The following is a 21,593-nucleotide window of genomic DNA, read 5'->3' on the forward strand; positions in this document are numbered from 1 at the left end:
TGCGTAATGTAAAAGTTCCATGTACGTCGGCATAATGTCAGACCTTCATTCCTTCACAGCGGTACGACAGTAGAATTTTAATTTCTAAAGCACAGCCGGAAGTCCTCCTAAAAGACTCATTAGTGAACCCTGGTGAAACTTCATATAAAATACCCGGATGCTGCTTGTTTTCTGTAATAATGCTCAAAAATTGACAGACATGGAGTGTAAGTAGAGCTGAGGCTGGGTAAACAAGCAAATATATAGCTTTGAACAGTCATATATAGTCCAGTATTAATAAAAGAATCAATGAACCCTTGATACATTTGTAATAAGGCTTTTTATTACATTTTATTTAACAATTTTATCTGTAAAAAAGAGTTGGATTGAACTATGCTATTTGGAATGGCTTACAAAACCTTGAGGTGTGATGAATGAAGCAATCCCAGACAAATACACAAGAAAAACCTCCCTGTGCAATCCATCAGACAGCTGATCTCTTGTCGCAGAAGTTGACAGCAACTTTATTTAAACTGGGACCTGTCTGTTGACAAAAATTGCTTCTCCGTCAGTCCCACATACAAGATACTGTCCAAGTACATCCAAACTATTGACGGAGAGCGTCTGGCTGGGCAGCATGTGAGTCGTCTCCAGGTGGCCTTTGCTGGAGTCTCCACTAAGCCAGGCGCTAATGAGCGACTGGTTCCCTCCAGCTGGGGCCATTGCACTGCGAGAAATTATACTACTGTTTCTTCCACCTGGAAACACAATAATAAATGATGACTTTAGAGCATCTTTGCAGCATCTTAAGTATCTACTTCCGATCACATTAAACAACAGAGTTGTTTAACTCCATCAACATTCCTCACCTTGTAAGAAAGAGGGCATGTCTGAATGTGACGAAGTCTCCCAGTGCAGCAATGAGCCGTCCTCTGAACATGTAAACAGGTGGTCTGGGTTGGTTGGGTGGAAGTGAACCTCCCACACTGTCCAAACAAAATAAAAAAATGTAAGAATGAATGTTTAATTTAAACTAAACAGTTCAGTTTATCTGCCCATTATCTTACTTTCAGCAGAGTGCGCCTCCATAAGTGAGAAGGGCGCGTTGCCCTGTCTCACATCCCAGACACAGAGCATGCCGTCTTGACCTCCTGTGGCCACAATATGTTGCTGATTTGGGTGTCTGTCCACACAGTGCAAAGGAACTCTGTCCCCTGACCTAAAAAAAAGAACACATCCAGCTCATTTATAATCAAAACATGCCAAAGAAAACATATAAAAATCTACCTTTTCAAGCATCTTACAGGGAGAGAATCTGGGATGGTGAATTGCTTTGTTGTCTGAAATCCCACAGCTTAAGCTGACCGATGGAGTTCACGGTTAAAATCTCTGTTGTCCTCAGGTAAGTCACAGCATGAATTGTGCTGCTGTCCGCATTTTCTAAAAAATAACGGTCACTCATTAATACCTTGTTGTACGTGAGTTCAAAATATTACACATGAAAGTCAGGTTACAGCAGCTTATTATACAGCTTATTACTTACCTATGACTCGAATCACTCCTTCATGGTCGGCTCTGAAGACAATGATCCCACCATCTTCACCAACCGTTACAATCTCAGGACTACTGCACACAACGCCAGTACAGGGCGCATTGTTACAAGGATAACGGTGGGCCCTTGCCCAGTGCTGTGAAATAGACATTGCCTGCAATTGAAAAATAGAACACAACGCTATTATTGTGAAGGAGTCAGAAGGCGGTATTTGTTGTTTGTACAAGAAACTGTGTCTCAACTATTTACATTACAGCTCTGCTCAGCACAACTAAATGTCCTCCCAAAATAATCTCATTTGGTTTTTATTTATTTTACTTCCTACATAAGAAAACAGAATTCACAGTACCTGGGTGTTTTGGTGGTGGCGAAAGATGGTGACAGCTCCCGATGACGATGCTGTGACAATTCTGTCTTGGTCCAAAAACTGTAAATTAACCACAAAACAGCCAAGCAGTGGCATTATGTGAAAGCATGTGAATGATTCCTCTATTGTATGCATGTATAACTTTATATTATACCATTGTTCTTTATCTCTGAATGAGTGCTGACATTAAACATGGTCAATTGATATAATGCTGAGTCTTACTTGAAGGTCGAGCACATCTCCATCATGCTTGTGTTCACATAAAAGCTGTGGATCACCTTCAAGTTCATCTTCTAGTCCAGAACCTCCATTAGTCCCAACAGACCAAATAGAAATCTTGTTGTCCTGCAGTAGACACAGATTGGGACAAATGAAGTCACAATTGAGCAAAATCTTATCAACGATCAATAATGACACAATGATCAAATAGCATTGCCTTTGTAATGTACATTTTTTCTAATTTATATTACGGACTTTAACCGTGTTAAATATCTTTATATTGCAAAATATGAACAGTAGTTTGAGGTTATTAACATCTGGGCAGCAAATATAACACTGCTTCATACATTCGATTAAAATACCAAAAAGATAGGTGTAGAGTGTGTACAGTGAGCCAATAAGAGAAACATACAAAACATTTGACCATTTTAGTCATATTTATCGTAAATGATAACTGTCAACTTCCCAACCTCGTTGTCCCACGAGCCAGTCGCAAATATCTCTGGTTGTTGCAGAGACGAGTACGATATTGGCCGCCATCTCGTTTTGCTGATTTTCTGGGACACGTATTTAGCATTTATACATTCCATGGAAAGACAGCCCGTTTCTACAATTCAAAACGAACAAACTATTAATGGCGTTAGCTTAGCATTCATGAACAAGACCGAACAGTACGCGCCTGCTACTTCGTACGTAAGGATGGTGGCCCAGTAAGGCCAAACAAGCCAGAATCCGCTTTTCGTTTAACACCGACTAATAATGTGGCACTCCACCTAGCGGCTGCAGTCCATGTTACTGCGGCAAATCTGATAAAGCACAGAGTGTGGGAATGTGGCATTCCCCTTGCGTTCCCAAACGTTGGCGTAGGCACATATCTACACATTTCATTTATTTGATGAATATTATACTGTCCTAGATGAGGGCGTGTGTTTAATTAGCGGCCCTGCTCTAAAATCATTTGGATGTCTAGTGACGTATCCGCCGCTCCGCCGTCTGCTCTGGAGGTGGTCAGCTTCATCGGCAAAACCGTTGGCGCAGGCGCGGCACTGACAGCTGCTGTCTACTTACTCCGCAAAGTCTGTTTAATAATGGCCTGGAAATCAGGAGGAGCGAGCCACGCAGAGCTTGTCAACAACCTCCGCAGTAAGTCCGAATGGTTTGTGAAGCGGCGGCACCGATACTTACATCGACACGCCATGCGTAAAACGGTTCAGTTTAGAGGCTGTGGTTAAACAGAGGAGCGGTAGCTAGCTGAGCTAATCTATGTGCTGTGTTGTCGTAGACCTAGCGTTGCCTCTCTCCACCCCTTTCCCAAAGCACGTTTACGGCGAGGAAGAGCTGCATGCCTTCGTCATTGCAGAAAAAGACCCAGTCATAAAAACAATATTACATTTTTATTGTGTGAAGCAGTAGAATATTTGTGCAGCTTCATGTTTGTTGGAAGTTAGCTTAGCATGCATAGAGCTACTATGTGCGTCATTTGGGACGTTGAAGCTAGCGATAGCAGTATCTAGCTAAGTGCCCTGCCCACGTTCATTGATAGTTATTTCTAAGGGTTCACGCTGCTTTTACGTAAATGACAGTGACAACTGTGCATGTGAGGCTAGTTTGTTGAGGGGGCATTGTTAGTGGATGATTGAACGTGACAACTTGCTGTGTCACAACTGCTATCAGTTGCACTCAGGGTGCAGAAAAAGAGCAGTGTGCCACCCCGTTTAATGGTTATAGTGCCATGTCCACTGTAATAATACTATCAATGCCACATGGCTTGATCTGCCAGCAGAGTGTAGTGCAGTGTGTGGTAAACAAAGACTTAGCCATTGACAGCTACTGTTCAAACACACAGACTCTGAACTGACATGCACTTCATCAGATTATACTCACTGTGATGATATCTGCAGACGCGAACGCAACTTTCAATATTAAATATCTACCAGGGCTATTTATATTCTGTGCAGTCCAGTATATTATTGCAAGCTGCAAGTATTTTGCTTAAAGCTGGTTGGTTTGCAGGCTAGTAACCCTAGTTTATTATTTATGTGTTGCTATGTTGTAGTTGTACAAAAAAGAACATATAATATAAGGAAGTTTAAGCTCTTTGGTAATAATTGATGGTACAAATCAGAATAAGTGTAATTGCTGCATTATTACTTCTTATTCTTCTCTGCTTTATGTGCTTTCATTTTGTCCACTTCACTGGTCGGTGACCCATTAAACACATAAATGGCTTAAATTGAACTCAAGTTTGCATAAGCTGCATTTAAGCAGGTCACACGCAGGATGCATGCTAATTCACGACTTTCTTATTGTCTCACTCTGTCCTCTTGGACTAAGACCAGTCAGTTAAATCTTGAGTGCCTCATTAATTTTTAGCACCCAGCTATGCATGTGCTGCAGGAAGTATGAAATGTGTCTCTAAATTATACACATTTTGTAGAGGGTAATTATGGATAGGAATAAAACAGCTTTAAATAGAATACTATTGCTTATTTTAAATTATAGAAATCCCTTGTAGGTGTCTGTTTGGCAACTTGTGTGGTTTATTTGTAACACATCCTAAAGAGACATGTTGTGGGGGCACGGGGGGAGGTCAGGAATGAGAACGGTGCCGGCTGTCGTTGGCTTTTCTTGCATTTGGCTCAAGTCATTATAGGAACCTGTTGGGAGGGATTATCCTGAAGATACTGACACTCTCTCTTTGTGGTTTCTTCCATGACTTGTGTATTTGCGTTGTTAGTGTGCTAAACCCTGTCTTACTTACAGAAATGGGAAATAGAGTTAATGAGTAACCTCACAGTATGCGTGGTTATATTGCACACCCCAAATGTAATTTATGTAAAATGTCCTTGTCTGTCTGATTCTGCTGCACCTGTACTTCTGCCGTGTGTTTCTGCTTGTGTTTCAATAATACACAGTGACAAACTCTTTTGTGTCCTCAGAAAATGGCATTATTAAATCTGACAAGGTCTACGAAGTAATGCTGGCCACAGACCGAGCACATTTCTCTAGATGTAACCCTTACATGGACTCGCCGCAGTCAATAGGTACGTCTGCTCATGAGATCACTTATGCATCGCAGCACATTGCAAAACTACTCTGTCTGAGCGATGAACTAACACAACTTTTGTCCTTTTTTTAACCTATAAGGTTACCAAGCAACCATCAGCGCCCCTCACATGGTATGAATATACAGACATTTAGACATTTGTGCATAGTTTTTGTACAGCTTGATTCCAATCAGTTATTCATCTATTTTTAGAAGATTTTTTTGGGCTTATTAGATTATTATGTTTTCTGCCACAAGTTAAAATAAATAACCCAATGAGACAAGCAGCTAGTTGTATCTCCCCTGGGTGGTCTTAGAGATGTAGTATAAATGCTGACTAATTGGTTATAATGCAAGGTTTTTTGTTTGTTTGTTTGTCTGTTGACGCCACATCCACCCAGCATGCCTACGCCCTGGAGCTTCTACACGACCAACTGTATGATGGAGCCAAAGCCCTGGACGTCGGCTCTGGCAGTGGAATCCTGTCCGTTTGCTTCGCACGAATGGTGAGCCACACACATGACGGGTAAACACATATGATTTCTTATTGGTGACGTACTGATTTTGTATTTTTTATTTTTTTGTTTGCATTCAATAACATGCCAACTAGTTCATGTAAAATGTATGAAATAAATGCATGAACCTCTTTTTTTTCCTCCTTCACAGGTAGGTCCTAAAGGGAAAGTTATAGGAATTGATCACATCAAAGAGCTGGTAGATGATTCTATAAACAATGTGAAGAAAGATGATCCTAGTTTGATAACATCGGGACGAGTCACGCTTGTAGGTAAGACATTATAGATGACAAACACATGCACTTAATGCATACTGCTTTCTTTTTTCTCTTCCGTATAAAACAGGAGACTGTACAATGATCTCTAGCAGTGAAAAAACAGCCTGTAGTGCTAAATAATTGAGCAGGGGGTGCCTACTTTCGCAGACATGCCCAAGTTATTAATAATAAAAGTTGTTTGGATGAACTTCAGTGCTTAAAAAGTCTACGATGTTTGGGTTCAAAGCAATATTTTGACATTAATGTAAGGGATGAAACAATTATTATAGTTCATCTTTTGGATTTAGAATAGTAGTAAAATACATTTTGTGTATTAGTGATGTCATACACCATTTGGAGAAAACCTCTGGCAGCAGCCTGGTTGAGGGAGGATCTGCAGTTCAGCATCCATTCTTTCCGATGTTCACTATGTTTACACCTAGCTTCCAAACTCCTCTCAGGAGCTGTGTTGGATAAGTTACAGGCATTGCCTACCTTGTTAGCCATGCTAACAGTTACTGTACAGCAGCTATTGTCAACATATGGTGGAGAGAAGATGTTTTTTGAGCAGCTGGCGACCATTCTTATGTCCAGCTGTGTTTTCAGACCTACATGGAGAGTTGTCTGTTGTTCGTTGTCACTAAAACAATGAGTGAGATGAAAATAGTGTTGATGAAGCCATTGCAGATAATAAAATCTTTATTTAATAGATAGATAATGAAACAGTTTGCTGAGGATTTCCTTCACTGTTGAGTCTAGCAGGATGTAAGTGATACCCTGTGGTGTGTTTCAGTGGGAGACGGACGGATGGGCTACACAGAGGAGGCGCCATATGACGCCATCCATGTTGGCGCAGCAGCTCCCACTGTCCCACAAGCTGTGAGTTCTACTAGAATCCTGTTGATCACATTATGTTCGGCCATCGACCTACACTTATCTCTCATGCATGTCTTCCAGCTCCTGGATCAGTTGAAGCCTGGTGGCCGGCTCATTTTGCCTGTGGGCCCGGCGGGAGGAAATCAGATGCTGGAGCAGTATGACAAGATGGAGGATGGCAGCACCAAAATGAAGCCCTTGATGGGGGTGATTTATGTGCCTTTAACAGACAAAGACAAGCAGTGGTCCAGGTGGAAGTGACTTCCTTCTCCCCCCTCCTCCCCCTCTCTCCTTCTCACAGTGGCAAAGGTGAAATGGTGTGGCTTGGAGCAAGCAATGGATGACAAGGGGCTGCGTTTTGCTGCTTGTTGACTTTTTTTGCTTCTTCCATACCATACCAACAAAGCTGCACGTTTCCTTCATCTTTTTTTAACACCATAGTTGCAAATTGGTTCAATAAAACCCACCCAACTAATGCAATTAACTTTTTTTCTTAAATGCCTTAACACAAAAGCAACAGTGTGAAGGTTTCGTTTTTTAAGAGCATGAATGCTTGGTCAATTTGGATGCCTATTAGACAATAAAACCCAACTCCTAAAATATGTTGCTTTAATCTTTTCTCTGTGAGATGCAGACAAAAACAACTGTTTCCATGCCATGTGTTTCTTAACATTTTGCATGTGATTCTGTTTGCATGACAGGAGCCAGGTTGTTTCTTTGCATGTTTTCTGTTCTAACAGTGAATCTGTGTCTCTCGCAGGGATGAACTTTGAAGAGGAATGCAGCCCATAATCCACCTTTTTCGTTTGAAACCTGGAGAAAACCTGGATGTGGTCAGATAGCCATTGACATTTTGTTCAAAGCATAACATACATGCTTTTTTTTGTTTAAGGAGGGACTGGAGTATCACACTGATGACAGCCCTGAATGGCAGGGATGGAGGACTGCTTTTGAGCTCAGCACAGAAATTTACAAGAGGGCTTGTTTTAGTTCCAGGCCTGCATCTTTTGGGTTTACTTTTTAACCACTGGATTTTAGGTTTGATTTTTTTTCTTTTGTGGTTTCACCATTTGAATGGCAGTCAGATGTTTTGTACATTTCAGCAGCATCAAAGCTGAATGTAGGATGAACAGCAGGACAACAGTGAAGAAAAACGCCTGAGCCTTTTTTAGATAAGTCACATAGCTACAGTGTGTGTGTGTGCCGATCATATAACTGTAGACCTTTCTGCTCAAATATCAGCTTTTTCCCCCCTGCCAGCAGTATCAAAAACACACACATGCATACAGGCAACACAATGACAATAACACATCCTGTTTATTGTGCAGCACTCTACACGTAGAATATAAGCAACACCTGGAATCATAGTGAATATACTCCACTGAGAGCAGAACACTAATAACACCAACACGCAGGGCTGTGTGCTTTTCCACTTGTGTTGCTTTGCATTAACAGTTTGTGCAGGCTCCTCTGGCGACTCGCACTAAATGGGGAGAGTCACTGCTTTGCCAAAATAAACACCAACAATATAAAGCAAATGAATGTCTGTTTTCTTTCAAAAACATGAAATAAAAAAAAAACACATTTTATTTTGGGAGATGGAAGTGATGGACATTTGGCTTTCACAGTTTCTGGAATGGCAAATGAAAATAAACAGATGCTTATGTTTTTGTCTTGCCTTTTTCTTATTGAATATTTTGTGCACATTAAAGTCTTATGTTGTAGTGTAATCTGTCATGAGTATGATTGTGAACTAACAATTCAATAGTATTTTTATATATATAATAAATTTTATTAACTCACATGAAAGACAGCACTTTGAGGGAATACATCTGCACGAATATATAGTACATATGATACTCCACATGTGTTTAACAAAGTAAAATTTCAGACAGGACAATAGATCATAGGAGGTTGCTGTGGCTTTAACACGATTCAGGTGAACGTTATTAAAATTAGTTGATTCCTGTTGAACTAAAATAGGCAGTCTTACATGTCATATTTCTGCCCTTAAGCTGACTTAAAACAGTTTTCCCCCAAAAATCAAATGTCTTTTTTTTTTTTAACCAAACTACACCCAGCAACAGTATCACTGCACAGAAGGCAGTGTGCAGCCCAATCAAGGAGCAGGCCATCAATGTTTAAACGTAGCCTGGTGTCATAAATAGATGTGCTCTGCCTCCCTGCACTGTCATGTGGATTTTTTAGGAGTAACTGGGCTGTGACGTCTGCAGCGACCTGCTCTTGTAGAGTGTAGTTCTGTCACATTAGAGAGGCACAAATTTCTACACCCACTCTACATGGATAATAGTAGCGCAGGCTATGTGAAGGATGTGACTATTTGAAGTTGGAGTGAACTGTTCCTTTAAAACACTTTAAATTTGCAGCACAAATATGGCACATTAGTGCCACACAGTGGCAGAAATACACCATATTTTGTGCAGTGCTACAGTGCAGTGCTAATTGACAAATAATTGATATCAAACAACTTCAGGAATCAATCAATGAAAATAAAAAGGACAAATGGTCCTTTTATGTGTCACCTTTGAGGAATGTTTTTTGTTAACAATGAGTCAAAATCAGGTTTTCTTAACATAAATATCAATGCACAAGCAATCGGAATATGTCATAGGCTGTGAAGGCAGCATCTATCAGCAGCAGATTTACAGTACCAGTCAGTGTGGAAGGTTCATGACAGCAGAGCATCAGCTGTTTCCATCATGTAACAAGGACAAAAACAGACACTGGACTGCAAGAGTGCAAAAAACCCTCCTGGATCAGACTCTGGTGACCTTTGTCTGTCTCTCGGCTGATTGGCTACAGGTACATGCCATTGATGAGGTAATCAGACTCCTCTGTGGTGAGAGGTCGAGCTTTCTTCAGTTTGTGACGGACGAGTCTAAGGCGACAGCCGATCATAAGCAGCAGCAGAGCAGTGATGATCAGGCCGAGCGCCAGAGGAAGGATCGCACCTGGAGGATGAGACAGGAGGAGGGTGGACGAGTGGAGCAACATATTTCATCACAAAGACACAGGAGACACACAAGGTCTAACCTGATTCAGGGCCTGGATGTCCTCCCATTACTGGAAAAGGTTTGGAGATGGTGTCACTCTCTGCTTGTTTTTGGGACTCTTTAGGAGCAGCTTCGACAAAAAAATGAATACAGCTCAGAATAAGAAGCGGCCAGTCACTAACGCTATATTACTGACTCCAGTAACATTAGATGTACTTACCTATCTCAGTCTGCTTGGTGACTGGTGGGGCCACGCTTGCCGGTCTGAAAGCTGGACCTAAAAGACGTTCACGAATATTAAATCAAATGAATTCATGGTTTTGCATTTATAAAAGAAATGCAAGAAAAAAATGAAAATGATGGGTAGTCCTTACTTTTTTGTATACATTCACTGACACAGTCCGATTCCTGTAGGAAGTTGTTATGGTTACCCTGACAACCACCATACAGGAAGTGTTTGCACTCGCCTGCATTTTGGTCATAGTACCAGCGTGGGAAGATTCCTTTACATGGACCCACGACTGGAGCTGCAGCACACGGATCTAAAAGAAACACACACACTTTCACCATTGACTCAGCCTCAGAGTCAGACGAGCTCAATCATGCATCAGTGATATTTCATGCTTTCGTTTGACTTCAGTCTCTCTCGTTACTTAGCATTTGTACACAAGGCTGAGTGTATTGTGAGCTAAAGAAAAGACTCCTGAGAACGCCCCACCTCAGGCATGTAATGGTGAAGAAATAACAATGGGGGAGAGAAGGCCTTTTTGGTTGGTGTGATTCAGGGATCGGATGGCGGAGGGGACAGAGAAGCTTTGTTCCTGCACTTAGAGGAGATGCAGGCAGAGAGCTGCTTTCAGTGGGAATGCAGAGTGGTCCTGTGGCTCACTGCTCTGACTCAGCGGCTGCCTACAAGCTCCATCTGTCTCCATGTCCAGACTAATGACACAGAGACAGAATCATTCTGTCACACAAATATACAAACAGGTACCATCAGGACTTTACCTTGACTGACCGAATCCTCCTGTTCACTGGGACGTTGTAATGGAGCAGAGTTGCTCCTGTCGGCTGGTGGTGTGAGGGCCTTCCTGGGGAGCACAGAGTCCTCCTTAGCCTCCTCTGTCTGGGCTACAGGTTGCTGAAGGCTGGGTAACTCCACAGGGTGGGTCACTGACTTCCGGTTGCTATCAACTAGAAATAAACCCCAAAAATATAATCAGTACACAGATGATGATAACATCATTTTTGTCATTCTAACATTCATATTTCTTACAGTTTGGGCAGAAGTCTTCATCAGAGCGGTCTGGACAGTGTTGCTTTCCATCACAGGCGTAGGTGATGTCAATGCAGCAGCCATCGTCGCACTTGAACTGGTAGTTTGAGCAGTGACCGGTACACACTGTGGGCACAGACGCAGGCTTCACATGAACTTTACAGCACTGTGACATTAAAGACTACACTGCAGGACAAAGATGTCCGCCTTCTCACCTTCTGCTTGGTGTTTCGGTGCCAGGACAGTGACGGAGACGTTGTCCGAGCTCTTCTGTCCCGCTGTGTCTGTGACCGTCATCTGGAACGTGTACACACCCTCCTGGAGGCCGCTGATCTTTAACAGTCCTGGATGGGTCGCCTTCAAAATAAATAATATAATATATAATCATAATATATTTCAGACACTATTGTTTGTTCAAGGATGTTTTTTTAAAGAACATAAATGTGAAAAAGCTTTACATACAGATGTCATCAGGCAAATAGTCCAGCAGTGTCTTCATTAAATCTGTGTTTGTAAAATATATATTACCTTTCTAATTTATGCTATAATACTGTTTCCCTTTACAGTAACTCCACTATAACCCTGTTCCTACCAACCATTGTGTTGTTGATGCTTATCAGGTCTCATTGCTATATTGGTTACGTAGCCATGTGGAGTTTATTTACATGTGTATCTATATTATAAATGCATCAGCAACCTTCAGGGCTGGATGGCACCAAACAGATATTTTTGTGTAAATATATCAATATGGAGACTGCTCAACCCTCGGTGTGTGAAGGAGAGATTTCTTTCCTGCTGCTGTTAGACTGTATAATGAACACTTTTGATAGGTGCAATATTTACACACCGCAGTGTACAATAAACTATTTATTTAGGTTCTTTTGATGCACTATGTATAGTTTTTTACAAACCACTTCTACCTCCACTCACCTGTGCAATAACTGTTAATATGTATACTCTTTTTTGATTCTATTGTATAATTTTATTGGTAGTTTATCTTATTATGTAGCTTCTCAACATTATACAGATAGTGTTGCTGGCTAGTAGGTGACATGTGACTGACTGCAACACCATATGCTCAGCTGTGATGGTGCTACATGTGCTGCAGACACTGCCGACAGTATTGTAAACAGCGGAGTAAAGCAGCTCAAAATATAAGACTATTTCTGTTTGTTAAAAGGTATTGAGCAATATAAACAACACTATATGCGTATGTGATAATGTCAGCAGACAAATCTAACTGCACTTTCAATTGAGGCTGATTCACGTTAACATGGAGCTCCATCCATCATCTGAACCCACTTTGTGTTACAGTGTAACGCCAGGACAGGTCGCCAGTCCATCACAGGGCAACACACACAAACAAACAACCATTCACACTCACACCTATGGGCAATTTAGAGTCACCAGTTGACCTAACAAGCACATCTTTAGAATGTGGGAGGAAGCCGGAGCACCCGGAGAAAACCCATGAAGGGAGAACGTGCAAACTCCACACAGACACATATCTGATAAAGACAATCCAATAGTATTTTCCTACATGAATGCTGTAATTATATATACATTCATTATTGCTTGAGCTATGATGGATAGCTCATAATCAACTTCAGTTCTTAAAGTGTAAGAACTGAAGTTCTTAAAGTGTAAAAAAATATTTTACACGTGTTTGTGATCTATTACTATATGTACAAGCAGGTCAAGTTTCAGGGTCTGACGCTGCTGCTGTCCATGCTGCAGATTGGGCATGAAAAACTCTTATCTTTGCTGATACAGAAAAGGTTTATGGAGCTCTGCACACAAGCCACCTTGTTGACTTAACTAATGCAAATACTCAAATGCATTTAGTCACTGGTGCCTGTGAGGACATTTAGTGACTATTTAAATACAGCACATGGAAATGTTAGAGACACCTGCTCCCTATGAGAGCAAACAATATGAGCTTCGCCTTGTGTGTCTCCATTCAGCTGCAAAACATCATATAACAGCAGAATATACACTGACCTTCATATTGATAGCTGTGTCCCCTTTAACCAGTGTCCATTCAAAGTGGTTGATCCCATGGTCGTCCACGCTGTCCCGGCCGTCCAGCACGGCCCAGTCTGTGGGCAGCTGGATCACCACGTCCTGTCCGGCATCGCTGCGAGGAGGCTCATCCGCATCTGCAAAAGCACAGAGGACGACGTACACCACGTGACAGATTTATTCTCCATTCTTAGTTTATTTCACTTATTTTATTTTCTGCAACTGAAGGACTGCACCTTGTTCATGAATTAGGTGTGTTTTCTTAATGCAAGAAAGCTGTTCTCATCTGAACACCTGCACCTGCTCTCAGAGTGACCTCATTTAACACAGCTACAGCCATTAAGGCAAATCATTAACTCGCCCCTCCTGCTTAATCAGGATAAAAAGTCAGGAAAGAAATTCTGTTTTCATTCTGAGATTAAATAAATGGACACATTTACGCATTGTAAATTGTTGTTTCCTTGAAAAAAAAATCATAAAAAGCCTTGGACATGAGCTCAGCCACCGCTCTTCATGACACTTCTTGTTGTTAGCTGGATAATAACAACAAAATGCTAATGTCTAATGACTTGATCAGTGTACTCATTTAATGTTTCACATAGCCTGTATTTCCAAGGCCAGGTTCCAAGCATAACAACAGCCCTGCCCCACCTTGTTGTGTGTCATCCTCCTCTTCCCCGGGCCTCCTGGCTGGGCCGCCGGCCTGAGCGGGGAGGTGTCCCTGCGTTATGTTGGGGGACCGGCTGTAGGTGGTAAAGCCCTGCTGCGGAGCGAAGGAGCAGACATTTTTACCCCTGTACGTGCAGTTGAACAGGTAGCAGCTGATGGTGTCCCCGGGCTGCCGCCGCTCCTCCTGGACCAACGCCACGGTGCAGTGAGGCTGAGAGCAGCAGGCGTGCAGGCAGTCCTTCCAGGTGTACACCCTCTCCGGGGCTAGCAGGAAAGTGGCCCCCTGCTCGATGGAGGCCCTGGCCCGGATAATGCGTTCCCCGACTGCGTTAAAGTCGCCCACGCAGGAGTCAATCACATCCCCTGCCCTGTGCGCCTGGTCCTGCTGGAGCTGCTTGCGGAATTCCTCCAGGAGCTCCTCCACGCCAGATATTTTGGATTTTAAATCAGATATGGGCGAAGAACGACTGTCGATGCGCTTCACGCCGAACAGCAGCAGCGCAGAAGCCAGCAGTGGCAGCAGCGGCCCGGGATGCTGAAGCAGAGCCATGTTGTCGTTCACGCAGAAAAACAGCCTCTACCTCTGCCTCCGACTGGCTCCCCAGTCATGAGGGTCCCTCACAGCGCAGGCGGCCTCCCTACACCAAATAAATCCCCGGCTTTAAATACGCTGTTCGGGTAAATAAAACATGAGCCACGGAGCTCACCGCTTGTCCTCTGACGATGCTACAAATCTGTCGTTGTCATGGTGAGGGGAGGGGGAGACCGCGAGAAGCTGACGTCACAATGATGAACAAACATGGCGGAGAACAGTTCACCTGTAGCAGGTCCCGTTATCATCGTTAACTGATCAATATTTTGTGATAACGTGTTTTTCCCATTTCTTTAGTATAATAATAATAATAATAATAATAGTATTATTATGTTTCAGGTTAACATTTTTTTGTAGTTTGGAAGGGCCACTTGCAGCACGTTATTAATAATATATTAATTATTTGTATTGTTTTGCCCTCCTGGCTTTGAATAAAGGAGCTTTTGTTAACCTTAACCGCTCCATGCCTCTGCATTTGTGTCCTCCTCCTGATGAACCCTGACATGACAAACTTAATGACCTTTGCATATAAATCATAAAAACTGCTTTTATTTTAAAAAGAAAGAAGTGAATTATGGATGTCAGATATTATCACTTCTCTTTCTGTATGAACCTTTTTCAACCCCAGTAAGTTGTAAATTAAGATTCAGTGACTCATGTCTTTCACAGCTTCGGTTGAAAACTTTTATTTTAACAATATAACACAACAAATCTTGATTTACTTTAGATATGAAACAAAAAGAACACACAGTTCATGATTACGTCCCTCGTTTCTGACATCATGGTTTAAAAATAATAATAACAATAAAAAAAGGCTCTTCAATGTGAAAGATTTTTCATTACAATATGAACACATTAATGATCACATCTACACAGGCAACACAATTTCGTCAGTGTACAACAATAAAAAACAAATAGTCTGATATGATGTTATGAATTAGTAACTTATTATTCTCTCAGGTGATTTGTTACACTAAAAAATACAAGAATATACAATTCATTTGTCACGTGTTCATCGTAAACTTGGTCCAATCCACATGAAAATTGTTAATCTTTTTTTTATAGGTACATAAAGGTCTCCACATAGAACCCTATAACACAATATTTACACAATAGAGTTGTTTCTGTTTTAACAGTGTGCACTGTTCCTGATAAGGAAATGAAATGAAAAGTAAAACTGATTCATATTATAGCAGGAAATGTGAAAAAAGAAGCACTGTCAATATCAAAACAATCTGAGTTTGGATTAAAAAAAACTCATTGAGGGCATACACTGATGTCCTTCAGGTTACCATGGCAATTAAATTAAAATACATTTAAATAAAGTAGTGATAAGACCATAAGGAATATTAGTACAGATGGTGTTGAATGTAGTATTTTGTATCTCAGGCTTGTATTAGAAAACAGTCAGTCTCTAGGGGATTTTTATTTGTAAACATCTTTTAAAGACAGATCATGTCATAATTTAATTTTACAACCATCTTAACACACATCTGTAACAAAAGCTGTGTTGTGTCCATCAGGCATAAGAAAACTAGTGGCCCTTCTGAATAAATTCTGACTTTGAAAAAATGACCTAATATCCCCCAGAAAATGCTCATTTGAAAAATTCTCCAGGAGATCTTCTTTTGTGTGGGTGGAAAGCTGCTCTGCACACACGGTGAACACGCCGCACTCCTCCTGAAACATCTTGCTCCTATAAATACTGAGGTAAAGAGGAAATGCTGAGTTTCTCTGAGTGGTTGTTGCCTCTCTCAAGGCCTTAGGTCAACTTCTGCCTGTGGTCTGTGATGGCCTTCCATAGTTTACACAGGACTCCACCTCTGACAGGAAGAGCAGAGAAAACAGCATCAACACATGTAATGTTGGATGCCCGCAGAACTCGTACTATACGTCAGCTGGCATAACAGAACTTTTTCAGATGACGTCTCACTTTACTGCAGTAAAACCTTTGTGATGTTAAAATATATTGTATTAACCACAAAGCCTTTAATTCTCCCATCATCCACCCACACATACAACAAACAAGCACGTGAAACATCTTGGTATTATATAACATCTTTGCAGCACCAATCATTATGTGACATTTATGATATGCACCTTGCAAACAATACTGAGGTCCAGACCTTGGGGACCTGAGTGGTATCTATGGCCGTGTATGTGGCTCCTACATGTAAGGAGGTTCTCAATATGTCAATATGTTTTTACAGCCCATATGATAATCCTAATACAACAACCAGAGTATAGAAAGATGCTGGAAACCAAAGGACACTATGTGGGGTGTGCTGGAATAGATCAGATTATGGGTTCTTCCAACTTTATTGATCCTTCAGAGAAGAAATATTTAGGACTTTTGTAAAATTACAGCAGTCTAAGTCTGCCACCATGTGCTGCATTCATTTTGATATGACAACTAGGGGGCGCCAAATACAGAGATATACACACCATGCACATCTTGGCTTGTATTAATGATGTTGTGTCTTTGATTTCAGTTTAAGTGCCAAAAAAGTGTCACTCTGAGAACATCATTTTGAATTTGAATGTTTACATTTACAGTAAGAACAAGAAATTAACAGACAGCTGTCAGAGCTTCATGCCGTCTTCCTGTTTATCAGAGAGCTGCAGATGTCAGCATTGTGTTATGTGCCTAAAAGCAGAAGCGAAACTGCCAGTCATATAAAGAAAACTGTTCACTACCTCAGTCTCAAACTCTTCAGATCGTCTCTCGTTACATCATTGAGGATGTCATTCAATGTATACTCCTCATTCAATATCTGGAGAAACATGACAATGGAATACATCTTTGTGTATGAAAAATACACGACAACCACCATTAATCTGACATCTGAGAGAGCGACAGAGACATGCGCGCACCCACCCTGTCTATGGAGTCTTGGTCTGCGCCGTAAAGCCTCAGCCAGCTGGTCAGTGCTGGGTCTTCATGTGTCTCTGCAGATTGACTTCTCTGTCCCTCTAGGCCATCTGATGACAGGGAGGGGTCTAACAGAGAACATACAGAGGACACATTTACAGAAGAAAACCTGCACCCTACATTAAAAAATGATGTATGGGATAATTTATTTTTGCACACTTTTCCCTCCAATATGTGCCCAAAAACAATTGGACTTATTTTTACTAATATAATCTGATTATATTGCTTCTGCTTCACAGCAGAACTTTACTTCAATACACACCTAATTGGAGCAGGAAATGCATCATTTGCACCTTCAGTAGGTGCTAAAAGAGCTTTGTTTGTGTGCATCCCTCATGTCATGACTTGTATAAATTGTTTAGAAAGCTGAGCATCATTGGATATTTCTCTGCACTGTTTATAAGCCTGTTCCATTTTTTAGGCATACATTTCTGTGGAAAGGGAAGTGACTCAAAAAACTTAAAACGGGAAGGCAGACTGGGATTTGCAGCAGCAAAGGAGTGAGTGTAAAAAGGTAAATCACGGACCTGTTGGCTCAGATCGCATCCTCAGTAGTCTGATCTCTTGCTCTCTCTCCTCCAGCACGTGTTGCAGGATAGCCTGATACTCTCTCTCCTTCTCCAGCAGCTGTTCCAGCAGCCTGGAGTCAAACAATGTCAGAGGGAGCACAGAAGGAGAATTTATTTCAGAGTTTTTTTTGCCAGACGTGAAGCTGAAAACATCCTCCCCTGCTGTGAACGTTTACCTGTTGGTCTCCAGCTTCATTCGGCCCAGCTCCATGCTCACCGAGTGCTGTGCATTGTGGGACTCGTGGGAGACAGTGGAGCTGAGCGTGCTGACTCCTGATGTGACAACTGTGTCATCGTGAGTGGCGACAGGAGGCGCCCGGCTCTGGTGGGTGGAGTTCCTGTCTGGCTCGCCGTCATCATCGACATCGTCCTGATCAGCCGGGTCGCTCTCAGAGGCCAGACTGAAGTGAGGCCTCAGCTCTGAGCACAGCAGCAACACATGTTTAGCGGCACTCATTCATATATACATCCATCAATTCATCCATCCACCTATCCATGCACCCACCTCCACATTCACCCAACCATGCATCCATCCATTAATCCATCCAATTATGCATTCACCCAAACATTCATTATTTAATCCACATATCCATCCATTCATCATCCATCCATTCATCCACCCCACATTCAACCAACCATGCATCCATCCATCCATCCATATTACCTGGAACCAGGATTGTGATGGCGGTCTGCACAGCTTTACGGATGATGTTGTCCAGAGCAAACATCCAGTGAGGCTTGATGTTGTGGTTTCTCAGCACTTTGTTTACCTGGAAATGAGATAATTTCCACTTTAAATTGCATTCTTTATACTAAATATGTTTGTATAATGTATGTATGTAATATATTATATGATGACACTCTTATCACTTGCAGCTCAACAGTCTGCACCGATGACCAACAGGAGGCACCATAGCCTCATCTTCCTCTAGGATTATGCAATAACCCTCAGTATGAAAACAACCACTTGTTCTACAGTCTTTTCATCTGTATTTCTGCATGTGTGTGTGTGTCTTTTTATCACCGTGTTTAAAGGTTATAAGTGTTTCACAGTGCAGCCTGCTGCTGTCTGCAGCTCATGTGTTTTTTGCTTTATGCGAAGGCCAGAAGAACCTCAATTCTCAATTGTAATAAATAAATCTCAAACTGATGATGTTTTATATTCCCGTTATGATCAGTAATTCATAAGAGAGACCTGCTTCTCAAGCCTCCCTGTGTTTCTGTTGATACTTACAGCATCCTGGAAGCTAAACAGCACAACCTGCAGCTGACTGATGGCGGTGCTGTCAAAGTCCAGCTCCAGTTTGAGTTGAGACAGAGTGTTGGCGATGATTTTCCTGTCCGCCATGCGAACAAAGTCGGCCAGGCTGACCACAAGGGTGGAGATGTGTTGAGCTTTCAGCTTCATTTCTTCTGAGCCCTGGAGGTGGAGGAGGGGAAAAGCCTTGGGTTTATACACATACACACACACCTTCTGATAGTTTATTCCATTACAGACCTGTGTGAGGGCTTCCATTAAGTTAGCCACCACCTTGTCCTGGTCCTCTGTCAGGATGTGGTGCAGGGTGGCTCGTCTCTCGCTGTCTTTTCGAAGCATGAAGAAGCCTGAGTCCTTCTCATCAGGAGATGGAGGGGCACTGTGGTCCTCGAAGTTTTCCACCGGAATGCTGAGTAGCAACGCATAAATGTCTTAACTGGCTTAATATATGACAATCCTACAAACCTATTATTATTATTATTATTATTAGAAACAGGCTTTTAATTAAATTATACTGTTTACCTATTTAGATTGCACAGTCTGCACTGTGTACTTAATTTTATAGTATTTATTTCATTTATAGTCTATTTATTTATTTATAGTATTTTAGCATTAGAATTTTTTACTTAATTTAATTAAAGTCTCTTTTTTAAACATTTTAATTTAACTTTAATTTGAATTTAATAATTAGTTAACATAACTCATTAATTTTTAATTTACTTAATATGTTTATATACCATTATATATTATAATAATACTATTATAATGCTATTTTATTTGCCATACTACTAATAGTGTTTTATTTGTCATTCATTATTTTTATGTTATTTGCTTTTACTGGCATTATTTCCCCCGTTGGGGTCATATGGTATTACACACGCAAGCATGCATTATGGTGGCCAATGTGTCTCGTGTCTGTGTGCCCCTGGTTGAGTATGAAATGGCCCTAGGTGTGTAAATGTAGGTCAGGATTATATCTACACCTCTAGCTTAGACCACAATGGCAGCCTCATTCAAGGTGTCAAAAATCATGCTCTGGTTTCAGCTGTTCTACCTGAGAAAGAGCGACCTGGGTCCCTTGACATCCCTCTCACTGTAGCACTTGACGCTGGGCTTGAAGATGAAGGGGTTGGTGTTGAGGTCGTTGTCAGGGGAGACAGAGCCGTACTCACTGCTGCTGCTGGTGTCCTCAACCACCACCGGCACAGGCAGGGAGATACTGCGGAGGTACTCTGAATATAAAAAATAAACTCTTAAAGAGGGTGCATACACACAAAAATGATCTAATGAGACAGCTGCCTGTGCCAATCAGGAAATGATGCTATTCTTCTATAACAAAGAGAACTGAAGCCTTTAAGAGGATCAAACTAGTGAAAACTGATTGAAATTGTCCTCCTTTTGAGCTGATTTATCTGGCAGTAAATTGTTGTGTATAAGTCATTACACTGATTAAAAAGATGTTCATGCATCTACTTGTGTAGTCTTGAAAAGATCCTAGTTGCACAAGGTAGGTCGCCATTGGCAGGAGAAAAATGTGAACTGTTGCCTAGATTCTCTTCGGCAAAGCATGCATATGTATCACAAAACTGACAGTGTGGGGGACAAAATTGCTCACCTGACCCCGATGTCAGTGCTGCAGGGAAAAACAGAAGAAATCTGTCAGCAAACAGATTATGATTTACAAGCTTACTGTGCTGTTTTTTAACCTTTAACTTTATGCAAGCTGGGATGGTGTAAACATAAAGCAGACAGACTTGAGAATTAAACCCACCCGTGAAACTGCTCTTGCTCTTCTTTTTGCGGCTGGTGACGGTGAGGAACTCGTCAGTGAGCAGGTCGAGGGCGGTGGCGCGCCGATCTGGGTCAGGCTCGAAGCAGCGCAGGATGAAGGCTTTGGCCTCTAACGACATGGACTCTGGGATCTCTGGGTGGATCTTAAACATGCCAACCTGAAAATAAATGGACACACACTCAATTAAAGAAGGCAGGACGACACAAAGGTTTATGTATGATGTCTACATATTGTGTTGCACAGCTGGCCTGATAAGTTAGCATAATAATCAGTTAGTTCTGGATGGTGTAATACCACTTTGTACCACCAGATGGTTACTGAATTGGCAACAGTTAAAAAACAAGAAAAGGCAACAATGGCTAATGCTTATGGTCAGTTATTTGACAGCAGGACAGTGGAAGGGCTCACTGGCTGGTGTTTCTAGCCTAGCATTGCTGCTCTTCTGCTTTCTTGCATACTGTTAACACCCACCTCTTCCTCAGCTACCAGCCTCTAGGGATGCTACAAACAGATAGCTTATCTAACCGACCATGCATGTTGGTTGTTAGATTATCACTGTGCTACAGTACAAACACTCACAACATACCTTAAAAATGAGAAAAATAACACAAAAAGCACCTACAGAATGCACCTTTAGAATAATAATATAGATTTTTCCCCT

General features: G+C 41.6%; 4 protein-coding genes across 5 annotated transcripts in view; 1 reads left to right on the forward strand and 3 right to left on the reverse strand.

Moving 5' to 3' along the window:
* Positions 1 to 300: 300 nt before the first annotated feature.
* On the reverse strand, positions 301 to 2,851 carry LOC114428394 (nucleoporin Nup43-like). The gene is made up of 8 exons (XM_028396751.1): positions 2,588 to 2,851; positions 2,121 to 2,243; positions 1,881 to 1,958; positions 1,523 to 1,685; positions 1,284 to 1,419; positions 1,047 to 1,198; positions 849 to 965; positions 301 to 737 (listed from the first exon to the last, which is right to left on the reverse strand). The coding sequence occupies exons 1-8, from the start codon at positions 2,705 to 2,707 to the stop codon at positions 508 to 510; spliced, it is 1,119 nt and encodes a 372-aa protein (XP_028252552.1). The 5' UTR covers positions 2,708 to 2,851; the 3' UTR covers positions 301 to 507.
* A 120-nt stretch (positions 2,852 to 2,971) lies between these two features.
* On the forward strand, positions 2,972 to 8,481 carry LOC114428397 (protein-L-isoaspartate(D-aspartate) O-methyltransferase). Of its 2 annotated transcripts, none has more exons than XM_028396755.1 (8): positions 2,972 to 3,260; positions 5,057 to 5,161; positions 5,265 to 5,296; positions 5,565 to 5,669; positions 5,830 to 5,950; positions 6,729 to 6,814; positions 6,893 to 7,062; positions 7,572 to 8,481. In XM_028396755.1, the coding sequence occupies exons 1-8, from the start codon at positions 3,080 to 3,082 to the stop codon at positions 7,582 to 7,584; spliced, it is 813 nt and encodes a 270-aa protein (XP_028252556.1). In that variant the 5' UTR covers positions 2,972 to 3,079; the 3' UTR covers positions 7,585 to 8,481. The 2 variants fall into 2 exon arrangements, with proteins under 2 accessions (XP_028252556.1, XP_028252558.1); XM_028396757.1 differs by having other exon boundaries at positions 2,975 to 3,260; positions 6,893 to 7,120.
* A 98-nt stretch (positions 8,482 to 8,579) lies between these two features.
* LOC114428393 (low-density lipoprotein receptor-related protein 11-like) lies at positions 8,580 to 14,554 on the reverse strand. Its single transcript, XM_028396750.1, has 9 exons — positions 13,772 to 14,554; positions 13,100 to 13,257; positions 11,314 to 11,455; positions 11,099 to 11,224; positions 10,831 to 11,016; positions 10,200 to 10,367; positions 10,046 to 10,102; positions 9,866 to 9,955; positions 8,580 to 9,783 (listed from the first exon to the last, which is right to left on the reverse strand). Exons 1-9 carry the CDS (start codon positions 14,337 to 14,339, stop codon positions 9,629 to 9,631), a joined length of 1,650 nt encoding a protein of 549 aa, XP_028252551.1. The 5' UTR covers positions 14,340 to 14,554; the 3' UTR covers positions 8,580 to 9,628.
* Positions 14,555 to 15,202: 648 nt separating this feature from the next.
* LOC114428389 (mitogen-activated protein kinase kinase kinase 5-like) overlaps positions 15,203 to 21,593 on the reverse strand; it is a 49,126-nt gene continuing 42,735 nt past the window's right edge. The window contains exons 20-30 of the mRNA XM_028396744.1: positions 20,912 to 21,089; positions 20,756 to 20,773; positions 20,195 to 20,372; positions 19,381 to 19,549; positions 19,117 to 19,302; positions 18,547 to 18,652; positions 18,059 to 18,302; positions 17,841 to 17,953; positions 17,260 to 17,381; positions 17,079 to 17,155; positions 15,203 to 16,204 (exon numbers count right to left, since the gene is read on the reverse strand). Coding sequence (XP_028252545.1) covers positions 16,144 to 16,204; positions 17,079 to 17,155; positions 17,260 to 17,381; positions 17,841 to 17,953; positions 18,059 to 18,302; positions 18,547 to 18,652; positions 19,117 to 19,302; positions 19,381 to 19,549; positions 20,195 to 20,372; positions 20,756 to 20,773; positions 20,912 to 21,089 — 1,452 coding nt within the window. The 3' untranslated portion in view covers positions 15,203 to 16,143. The remainder of the gene's footprint in view (positions 16,205 to 17,078; positions 17,156 to 17,259; positions 17,382 to 17,840; positions 17,954 to 18,058; positions 18,303 to 18,546; positions 18,653 to 19,116; positions 19,303 to 19,380; positions 19,550 to 20,194; positions 20,373 to 20,755; positions 20,774 to 20,911; positions 21,090 to 21,593) is intronic.

The sequence above is a fragment of the Parambassis ranga genome, chromosome 24 (genome assembly GCF_900634625.1).
Source record: "Parambassis ranga chromosome 24, fParRan2.1, whole genome shotgun sequence".
Taxonomy (NCBI): Eukaryota; Metazoa; Chordata; class Actinopteri; family Ambassidae; genus Parambassis; species Parambassis ranga.